Source organism: Gigantopelta aegis, chromosome 4 (genome assembly GCF_016097555.1).
Source record: "Gigantopelta aegis isolate Gae_Host chromosome 4, Gae_host_genome, whole genome shotgun sequence".
NCBI classification, from domain to species: Eukaryota; Metazoa; Mollusca; class Gastropoda; order Neomphalida; family Peltospiridae; genus Gigantopelta; species Gigantopelta aegis.
Window position 1 is genome coordinate 47805977 of NC_054702.1, and position 11808 is coordinate 47817784.

The 11808-nt window shown below is 35.3% G+C and overlaps 2 protein-coding genes across 3 annotated transcripts in view; both read left to right on the plus strand.

Moving 5' to 3' along the window:
• The window catches only part of LOC121370638 (nuclear pore complex protein Nup133-like), a 99100-nt gene extending 87515 nt beyond the window's left edge, over positions 1 to 11585 (plus strand). Inside the window, exons 29-34 of one of the 2 annotated variants that reach the window (XM_041496005.1) lie at positions 77 to 138; positions 1056 to 1112; positions 1732 to 1812; positions 2741 to 2808; positions 3406 to 3491; positions 9944 to 11585. In XM_041496005.1, the coding sequence (XP_041351939.1) occupies positions 77 to 138; positions 1056 to 1112; positions 1732 to 1812; positions 2741 to 2808; positions 3406 to 3491; positions 9944 to 10080 (491 nt within the window). In that variant the 3' untranslated portion in view covers positions 10081 to 11585. Of the gene's footprint in view, positions 1 to 76; positions 139 to 1055; positions 1113 to 1731; positions 1813 to 2740; positions 2809 to 3405; positions 3492 to 9943 lie in introns of those variants that run through there. The other variant, XR_005957707.1, reaches the window with a different exon arrangement.
• A 146-nt stretch (positions 11586 to 11731) lies between these two features.
• The window catches only part of LOC121370639 (arginase-1-like), a 59160-nt gene continuing 59083 nt past the window's right edge, over positions 11732 to 11808 (plus strand). Inside the window, exon 1 of the mRNA XM_041496006.1 lies at positions 11732 to 11808. This exon is cut by the window's right edge and continues 1297 nt beyond it. The gene's annotated coding sequence lies outside the window, so the exon portion shown is untranslated.

Below are 11808 nucleotides of genomic sequence, written 5' to 3' on the forward strand. Positions count from 1 at the left end.
TGTATTATGGTTAATAACCAATAAAGATGTATGTTCTGCTGCGTGTATGTCACAGTGTGTTTGATTTTAATTTCAGTGACAAATGATGCCTTGAATTTGGTTTTGCACCAAGAACAAGTTCCTCCTGATGTTTTTAGGGTGAGTCTATTATCTGTAATAATACTAGATAGATTTATTTCAATAAACAATTTCATCCATGTAGGGTAAATTAAATTGTTTTATTTGTAACAGTAACTATTAAGTGTCTGACATGGTAAATGCGGAATTTGAGAGGGAGGGAGGGGGAGAGAGAGTGAGACAAAGAGCTAGGGCTGTCAGCTTCTCTCTGATATAATATGTAAGGCTGTTTTAACTGTTTCCTATCATTCAAATTGCATCTGTTTTGTTCATTTGAATCCAGCCAGTGCACCACAACTGGTATATTAAAGGTTGTGGTATGTGTTATCCTGTCTGTGGGACGGTGCATATAAAAGATCCCTTGCTACTAATGGAAAAATATAGAGGGTTTTCTCTCTAAGACTATATGTTGCAATTACTGAATGTTTGACATCCAATAGCCGATGATTAATAAATCAATGTGCTCTAGTGGTGTCGTTACCACTTTCTGTGTTACCCAATGCTACATTTTGTAAGGACATTCACATTTTTGTTGAAAGCCCAATTTAAGGCCATCACACTTCATCTAAACTTTCCCGTGCATGAGTTACATCTAGTAAAGAAATAAAATAGAAATCAAAAGGAAAGAAAAGAAAAAGTATATATGGCCGAATTTATGAAGCCAGTGTTTTAACATAGCAAATGTACTGTATATAGTTACACACACATAAGACAAAAACAGGCTTTGTAAATCTGACCCTTATACTCAGTAGTCTGTAATTATTGTACAGCTTTGGTTTCAATCAGTTTTATTAGCAATCATGACCAAAATACTAGTAGACTTCATATCTAATAGTAATATCAGTTACTTTTGCTTTTTATTCTCAAATGTTCTAAGTAGGTTAGTTTTTACATATTTAAAATTGATTCATAAAAAGTTCATTATTTCTATTTTCCAGAATATTGGAGTAAACCCGGAAAACATGAGAGTTTTCTCACCAAAAGAATTAATAGAGGTCAGTTATAATGCATTAAATAATGCACATTTAAAATACTATGGCTGATATTAGGGAGTGTTGAATACTTTTGTTGCCATTACATATTCCTTACAACTTCTTGCTGATAATGACAATTTTGGCCAGTCCAGTTGTTTCTGGCTATCCAGTTGTCTGTAGTAACTTGAAAATCATTTTAAGCAAAATAACAAAGGTTAGGAACTAGAGTTAGAGTTAAATAATTGTACTTATGTATTAAAATGTGGTAGTTTGTTGAACTAGTTACATTTTGTTAATTGTTAGTAGTATTTCAAGTAGTATTAAAAATTAAGATGACACAAAAATCTATTGATGTGTGCAATGTTTCAAGATTTGAGGAACAGATTTCTTACTTTTTTCTTTTTCTACAGCAATAATTGTAGAAAGTGAGTACTGGAACAGTGATGTCAGTGTTTTGCATTGTGTTCAATATTACATTTTGTTTTTGTATCTTGGGTAAACCAAAACTTATGTTACATCAAACCACTTTGTTTTATATACTCAGAACTCAGTGATATAAATGATTTCTGCGGTGTGTTGAATTTTGGTGCACTTAATATAAATGTTAAGTGAAGTAAGCACTAGTTTCTTCTGCTTTCAGTTGTACATTGGAGATGAGAATCACAGTGCTAACGAGTACCACTTCAAAATTGCTCTTGATTTGCTGCACTATGTTGACAAGGTGAGTGCATTGCTGCATGCAAGCACCAGCATGACTCAGTTTACCCATTATTGACTCTTTAGTTTCTCTTTTATTGTTACTATTTATCGTGGCCAAGCAGTCAAGGGTTTTTTCAGGCTCTATATCTTGTTGGCCAGTCATTTGAAACATTGATAGAATAATTGGTAATGAAAGTCAAATGAAGATGCAATGAATAAAATACTAAGTTATACCAGATTATGTACAAATCATAAAAATTCAAGTATTACCATCAAGACCTGGATATTTTAAAAAAAGCATTCTTGGAAGATAAATGGAAAGTCACATCAGAAGATTTATGCAAAACAGATGCAGGATTTTCTAGGGTCCATGTGCAACTTGTAACAAAAGGCACCTACAGTATTTTTTTTTTTTTTTTTTTTTAAATGATGTAAGTAAACGTGCATTATATAAAAGGCAACATTCCCCAGAAAACCCCTTCCAATCAAAATATTACACTAACTAACATCAAATTGGAAAGGAAGAAAATATTTATTTCATGACACCTTGGCACATTTTAAATTATGGCTGCTTGGTAATTTTAATATTTGGTCTGTTGATATAAAGAAAGCCATTGTAAGCACCACCACATAGGCTACTCCTAACAGTAAATCACCTTGGGATCTCTTATATGCACTTTTTCTTGGACAGGACCGTACATACTACAACCATTGATGTATCCTAACCGTTGATATAACTCTTGTGGGTACTGATTTGGACTGAAAATCCTACCACTGCTCCACAAAAAATGAAATAATTATATTCATGCACTAAAAACTGGGTTATAGGTGCACCTCCAAGTCTTGGGGTGGGTTAGTGTCGCACCAGCACCCCACCTTTTAGATCTGCACCTTTATATTTATTTTAGTGTGATCCTGATATGCTGCCATTGTTTTTGTTTTGATTTCAGGATGATCCATCTTCAAACTATGATCAACTTAAAATTCACATCTGGACTCGTGCCATCTTACGAGACAAGTAATGCATTTATTTCAGTTATCTAAGTGTTTGGGACACAATTGTCAGCATTTTCACAAATATACAAAGCATACTCTGCTTTGCTAACACCTCTCTCTCTCTCTCTCCCCCCCCCCCCCCCCCCCCCCCCCCACCCCCACCCCCCACCTTCTCCTAATTGTACATCAATGAAGTAGATTGACTTTTTCGTAAGTTTAAAAGTGTATGCCAACATGAATGCCCTCCCACTCCCAGCATATGGTTTGTACACTTGTGGAACTGTTGATCATCGTGAACATGCTGCATGTTTCTCTCTTGAGCATTATACCATATTTCTAGCTAATAAAACTTTTATGGACATTAAACCTTTATTTTGGAATCATAAAATATTAGCATTATAATTATGCATTCATGAATTTCTTTCACCTGTACGTTTTCTCAAATTCATGTCTACTTCAGCTGTACGTTAAAGCTAATTTGAATCTTACGAACAGAAACTATGACCCCCCCCCCCCCCCCCCAAAAGAGAGTTTTTTCTCTTGTGATTTAACATGTTGCTGACAAGAAAACCTTTGTTAAGTAACTATTATTCAGCCACAATTTACACTTTTTTCTTAGTTGGAGTCAAATGTCAACGAGTGATCCCATGGAATCTAACAGACAAACAGTGTTCTTCAAAATGGTTGACCTTGCGCACAGTGAAGGTACGTTCACCCGTATGTTCATTAGAGACTGATCCTTGTTCATTTGAGATTTATCCTTGTTATGTAGCTTAGTGGTCGACTGACTGAATTCATAATTTAACCTTGATATTATCAGAACTAGAGATTTCCGATTGGTGTAGCCATAACATTACACCATATATGCTATTAGTCCTTCAAACAGAGTAATAAAATCATACAAGAGGCTTAGTTATCTGGTAGGTGGTCACGGAAAGGTGCATTTGTCCTCTTGGCTAGAAATAATCACTGGGGTGTTGTGAACATGAAACCACTTGATGAAAGCGAGAAAAAAATGGCTGACATTTTTCAAGATGGCATATGTTTCAGAATTTAACATTCTTAACTTGGTGGCTGTTCCAGCTACAAATGTATTTTTGGTGTCAAACCCTATGTTTTTGGGGTCAAAGAACATGAAAAAAAAATATTTGTAATATGATTTGGTGTAAATCTTACCCATATTTAAAAAAAAAACACAAATAATGGGTTATTTTCTTTGTAAAAATGTAGAAAAATGGCCCTCCCAGTTTTTGCATGAACTATATATCCGGTCACATTTCCATATTAATTACCATACCAAGGAACTCTACTTTCCTCAAAAACAGCTTAAATGTTAGGGGTTTAAACATAAGCCCATACAGAATCACACAAAAAACGCATTTATTTTGTAAATAGGTCTCCTGATCCATCAACATGTGATGTTTGCTACATCCGCTCCTTGACGGCTTAGACACCCCTGTGTCTGTCTAATCATCCAATGTGGTAAACTCACTCAAATCAAAGTTATTCTTGGGGTTCAACTCAACTCTAGAAAAAAACATGACACCCATACATTTTGGGGTTTTTGGGGGGAGCACAGTTCCTATTGGCCTATGTCTATAGTAGTATATTACATGAATATGATCAAAAGGTTTTAAGTTTTAATCTGAATAATCTGAAGCTGTACTTAATGTAATTTAAGTGTTAAACCTGTAACTTTTAGGTTTCCTATTTAGTGATTTACATCCTAGTGGACTGAACACATCAAAATGAAGCACGGTGCTGTCATTAAATATGTTAACATTAGAAAAAATGTTACGCCTTCAGATATTTATGCTCGAATGATCAGCTTGTATCAGGACTAATCTCCATCATATCCCATAGTCAAGAGTTTGACTGCAGAATTCTATTGTAGCAGGGAATCTGTTGAAGACAACCCCAGGTCTAACAGGCTTTGGATGTCAGAAACCCAGGAAAACGTTAAGACTGTGGAATGAGTTGTGATGGAGGATCGAAGAGTGGCGGATTGTAGACATCTGGGGCTCAGTTATGGCTAAGCGAAATCCATTCTTGATGAACATTTGGGTATGAGCAAAGTCTGCACACACTGGATGCCAAGAATGTTGACTTCCAAAAAGAAGCGAAAGTAGATACGATTTTCAGAGGATAATCTTGAGCTGACAAAACTGGACTGGGAATGTTTTAATTATGACCCTGAAACAGTGGAAACATGTCAATTCTCCAGCACCAAAGAGATTCAATGTCCAACACAGTGCTAGCAAGACCATGTGCAGCATTCTCTACGATGCCAAGGGACTATTTCATATTGACTGTATGCCTCATATGTCCATTTTAAAGGTCAATATTACACTGATTTGCTTAGGCATTTGCTTTAGTCAATCCATCAAAAATGGTGAAGAAAGCTGTCAACCATCTCTCTGCTGATTCTTGAAAATGTACGAGTTCACAAGGCATGGGTGGCTCAACTGGATTTGAGTTGTTCCACCACCCTACCCCGGCTATGTTTCCCCAAGACTATCCGGGTTTGGACAGTCTGATCCATATCTCACCCCCGGAGACATGGTATGATGTTAAAAGGGGCACATCTTGTAAGTCTTAATCATACTGGCAGAGGATATAGTTACTCTGAATACATACCTGCATTGACTAAAGAATTGATATAATGAGGTTCATCAATTACAGGAAATAGCAAAATTAAATTAGGGGTGTCAGAAAACATCATGACTCAATTTAACTTGGATAATATACCAGATTCTATACTATATTACTGTCACTGGGTTTGAGCCCTATCAGATAACCGGAAACACGTGTTTCAAGTAAACCCATTGTTTTCAAATTATATGGAAGAATTGTTTAATTTTCTAAATGGAAAATTTCAGTAAAATCAATCACATGTTCCAGGGACATCTGTATATAGCATTGTTAGTATATTAGTATGTCAAGAATACAGTGATGAGTGCTTACTATTTATTGATTGATTGATAACTACTTTAATGTGCTCATTAGGGTTACCACTAGGGTTTCGAACATACCCATCCAGAGTCCGACCTCCGATGGGGGGAGGGGGAGGGTAGAGTTGAAAATGGGCAGAATTTTGAAAATAGCAATTAGTGAAAAAGTTAATAGAATTAAAAAATAATAATAATAAAAAGTTACAAGCCGAAAGTAAAAAGAATTGATTGCTCGGCCGAATATTTATATAATTTGGAGCATTTTAGAACGACAGTCCAAAAATAAATAAGAAAGAAGAGAGGATCAGACTATTTAATAATATGAAAAAAAGAAAGTAATTTCGACATAAAATTTTGAATGCAGATCTAAAAGTAAAGTCCAATCTATATGTCCACGTGAGTGGCCTCATTAAGGCCGTTTGGGTGTACAGCTTATAGGGACAAGATGGGTTGCATCCCGTCAAGAAAACCGCTAGATTGGCAGTCATTAGACGTTGAAGGTGTAGTGCTGTGCTGAAATACAGATCTTGAGAAGCCGGATCCGTCTGAACGAGAGAGAGTGGTGTGAATGGGCCTAAAGCAAAGTCAAGTCTAGAAAAGAGTAGTAGGGGCCGACCCCGCTTCCTATTTCTTCTTAGAGTGGGCGGTCAATCTTCCAGTGCTGCTAGGACAGGCTCGGACATGTAGAGACTAAACACGAACAACGGTGGCGTTCTGCAGAATGGCCGTCATACGAGTCATGAAATAACAAGTCGACATAGTCAGCCGGAGAAATGACGTGGAGGCAAGGAATCTTGCTAAAAAAGAATCCAACCTGGTGGTGCAAAACGAGAAGCGTTCCAGCGTTCAATCAGTTCCATTGGCCGCATACATCCCAGTAGAAAACTTCATTTCGCTGACAAAAACGACAAAATGAAGGATCACCAAGTCGAGCACACGAAAGCGAAAGACGGAATGTACTATTTGTGAAATAATCTCAAAAAGTGATTCAGAATACATCCAATTGGTCTGGAAGCATGTTTTTCATATTCCTCACACAAGCACACCCCAAGAAAAAAAAAACCATATGTTTTTTAATAACAAAATCACCTCAATATGTGAATAATTGACAGATTAAAAGAATCCTTCATATGTGTCCATGTGGGACAGGGCTATTCCACCCTCGGGTACATAATTTATTGTCGGGGACAAGGCTTGCTGAGTCCCTGACATCATATTATGTACCCGAGGGTGGAATAGCCGTGTCCCACATGGATACATAATGATGAAAAACAAGCATTTTGGGAAAACGTGAAAAAATCAACTTTTTTATTTTTTTTATCTTACAATAAAATAAGATCGGACCCGAAAATGATAGTATAATTTCATTATGACAGCTGGTTTCCTTGTTTTTATGAAATATAAAAAGCATTCCTTGCGTTATTTTGCCATTTACGTGACGTCACCCAATGTTAATATCACCTCAAACAATAGAAGTCACGTGGTCATGCAAGACCCGATTTATTCCGCATGGGCTGACGTCATGGAATACGCCTGTCTTGCATGGCTAGGGATGGGAGAAATGACTTTCTTTAATATGGTGGCAGCCATCATGGAAAATGGCCACCATGCGAAACACATGTCATCAAGTGGTTTCATGATCCCCACACCATAATAAATAAGTCTAGTCATGTGAACTACTGTTACCCTGCCGGTACCGGTAGCCCCCTATTTAGATGGCCCTGTTTGCAGGACTATAGGTGCTAGTTCCTACTGTAATGTTTTTGTAATCATTGTAGTGAAAACTCAGATACATTGCATTTTAACCTAAAAGTAAAACTATTTAGCTCATCTTTTTATAAACAAATTGGTGTTTGTCACAAGTGCATATGAATGATGTGATTAATTGGCCTTGCAGTCTATTAGATGTACTGAAATGGATGATTAAAGGTTAAATTTATAATAAAATGATTAACTATGAGCTATACAGCTTTCCTGATCAGTTTCAGTAGATACACTACACAGCTGCATATAGGAGGGGTATCGCATGAATTACGTCATTATTCAGTTTCAGTAGATACACTACACAGCTGCATATAGGGGATATCGCATGAATTACATCATTTTATTCATTTTCAGTAGATACACTACACAGCTGCATATGGGGATATCACATGAATTACATCATTTTATTCATTTTCAGTAGATACACTACACAGCTGCATATGGGGATATCACATGAATTACATAATTTTATTCATTTTCAGTAGATACACTACACAGCTGCATATGGGGATATCACATGAATTACATAATTTTATTCATTTTCAGTAGATACACTACACAGCTGCATATGGGGATATCACATGAATTACATCATTTTATTCATTTTCAGTAGATACACTACACAGCTGCATATAGGGAATATCGCATGAATTAAGTCATTATTCAGGGGTCATTTTTCTTTTTAGCCAAAAAGTGATTTTAATGCAGGATTTTCAATAGTTTTTGTAAAAGTGGAATAATATTTATTGGAAATGAAAACATATCTCATGTCATCTGATATTTGACTACAACTGGGTAAAAACAATTCTTGGTCCTGTTTAAATTTTACATTATTACAAAGTTAACCTTTAAAAAGCTGATTATCAGTGTTTGAGTTGAGTGGTGTCTGGTCTCAGTATCCGATTCATGAAGTGGGTAATTGGCTTTGATCCTAACCAGTGGTATGATTGCACTGTAATAAAGGTCAGAATATACATGTAGCTCAATAGTAGTGTTCTCCCGGGGTGCACTGGTCCCTGGATCGACCCCTTTCACTGGAGAGACTCTGCTGACATCATGCTATCCTCAGTGTTTGAGTTGAGTGGTGTCTGGTCTCAGTATCCGATTCATGAAGTGGGTAATTGGCTTTGATCCTAACCAGTGGTATGATTGCACTGTAATAAAGGTCAGAATATACATGTAGCTCTATAGTAGTGTTCTCCCGGGGTGCACTGGTCCCTGGATCGACCCCTTTCACTGGAGAGACTCTGCTGACATCACGCTATCCTCAGCACACACTTTGCACTGTTTATCCAGTATAGGAATTAGTGATGTAGTGGAGAATGCACATCGAAATGTGAATTTGTGAAAAAGAATCCCCGATCTGAACACAAACAAATTTCACAATGCATTATCCTCAAATGTAGATTCTTCAAAAATAAATTATGGGTAGAACACAGGTGTGGATTAATAGGTGTTAGTGCTTAGTGGATGTGAACCCAGTACCTACCAACCTTAAGGGTAGTAATTTAACCATTACACACCTGAGGCAGGTTTCTAAATATCATTTTTAGCTTTCATAAATTTGTAAGTGGTACACATCCCTGAACTACATGTTCCATGACTGATATAGCCACCCAACCACTGATTAATAATAAGCATTCTTTGTACTGTTGTGGTAGAAATGATCTTCAAACATGAAAGTAAATAATAACACAATTGATTTTTAAACATTTAATAATTTTATTTTAATAAAGTAAACACTTTTAAAATACAGTTACAAAATCGGTATAAACAGTAAAATTATGTAAATAATAATAATCAGATGACAAATATCTTACTAATAGTCTCTAAAGAAAGTGCACTAATTTCTTCTTTATCCTCAATCAGTAATATAATTTATAAATATTGTGAGTCTTCAGTGGCAGATGTAACTTGAGAAATGATAAACATCTTGATTTTCACAATCTCAGATAAAGCAACTGCACTCTGTTGATATTTAACTAACTTATAATAATGCCTAAATTCATTTAAGCAAATAATGTCCCTTATGTTGTTTAAGGAAATGGTGGAAAGATTAAATTTTATAACCAATCAAAACTGCACATTGCATCATACAGTTTCTGGAAGATTCTCCAAGATTCACCGGTGATGTCGTGGTTAAGCCATGAGACATTTAACGACTCAGTGAGTAGGTGTAAGACCACTACACCCTCTTCTCTCTCACTAACCACTAACAACTAACCCACTGTCCTAGACAGACAACCCAGATAGCAAGTAATAAATATTAGATGGCACTTTCCAGAACATTGTAGAATATTCCACTTTTAGTTACAGTACAGTACTGAGTACACGATAACCTTGAACAGTGTAATAAACAAGTTAAATAGGTCAAGTAAATAAAAGTACATGTGCATAGATGTAACAGTTTTATCTCAGTATCTTGTGTGGGTTGTGTTTCAGGTGAAGCCATAGGAGAAATTCTTCCAGATGTTAATGTTTTGTTGGCCTCAGAAGAGCTGGGACCACTGAGAGACAATGCCAACTTTCAGTTTCTGCTCAAAGCTGGTTACGAGCACATTCAGAGAATACTGTCTTAACACAGTCCGGAAACACTGTCATGGAAAAGAGAATCGTGGTCGCTAACTGTACAAATATGGAACTGAATAACTAACACTTTGTGCACTGAAATAATGTAGATTGTCATTAATAATCTGGTGTAAGCATTCTCGATAAATACAATGATTGTATTTTTACAGGTTGCACAGATTGCGTGAACGATCATTTTAGTTGTGTGGGGCTTGAGAGAAACGCTGCTGCTTGTGTAACTCATTTGTCATTCATGCAAAATTTGCTGTACTGAACAATATTTTGTTAATTTTTATACCCATTCCAGTAAACGTTGGTCAACAACCAAAACCATTTTCTTTCGTTTTTACTAGTAAAATGAAATTTTATATTAATAAATCATATAATGTTTTTTATTACATACCTATTCAGTCTTACTATAGTGATAAAGACATTTTCAAAGCATGTGATACATTTATTTTGTATCACACATATGTGCGATCTAGACCAGAACTTGTAAATGGGGAATTCTCTTTTTATTTTTACTGGACTTGGCACCTTTTTATTACTGATTTACAAATTTACATCACATTGTATTTGAAACTACACAAGATAGCCGCAGAGTATGATTCTTAACGTTTTTAACGTTAAGTAAATCCATGAAAGGAGGATTGATTAATAGATTTAAGAAATTTTAGTTATGGTATTCAATTAAAAACAGTTTTGTAAAAAATAAAAGAAGGTATGTAACAAACACAGAAATTCATATACATTGCTTTCACTTCCTATTTATTTGTACTATTTATTGCACTCATTTATTTTGCACTAGAACATACCACTCAACCACTTCTCGGTCTCGTGCTATATATTCTTGCGCATAAAATAAACTTGTGCAAGAAATAGGAAGCAATAACAATGTGAAGTTCTGCATATATATATTATTTTGAAAATATTTTATGCGAAGAACAGTGGTTAAACAAAGAAAATTTGCATAACTGACAAATTTCCATCCCTGATTTATGATAACACTTTCATAGAAAAATAACGACAATTGTGTAAAAATATGGGAGCATACATGTATGTCAGTGAATAAAATTATATATAGCAGCACTTTCAGAGAAATGAGATAATGCAGTTGTTCATAGAAATGTGTGACCACATCTCCAGAAATGAATGTTTAATGACACCCCAGCACAAAAATACTAAAATACTCATCTCTAGGAATAACATTTTATGAAAGCAGATAATGCAGAACATACATGCTAAAAGTAGTGAAACAGTATTTCATGACAAAATGTTGATGGAAAACAAAATCATGATGACCAAATGTCAAAAAATAACAAGTTTATTGAGGGAATTAATGAAGAATTGTTGTTTACAGACTAGGATTAAAAAGTGCATAATAGTCACATTTATATATGTAAAGTCAGGTGGCCATTTTTAGATCCTGACACAATCATGATGTTAATACCTTGATGTTTTCTCGGAAGGTTTTAACATCAAATCCATATGTTGTCAAATAAAATTTCATCATCAATTTATTTATTTAATTTTTTTATTTATTATCAACTTTTGCATTTCTGATTGTTTGATAATGTTTTAGACATGTTTATATTTGTACATGTATTAACAATCACCATTAGACGATGAATTTGCCAATATTAATCATTTAGGCAAGTGATGTGAAAACATTCAGATGAAAACATTTTACACTGCCTACTAATACATGGGGCCAGTATCCATAAGGGTATGAGGCAGAG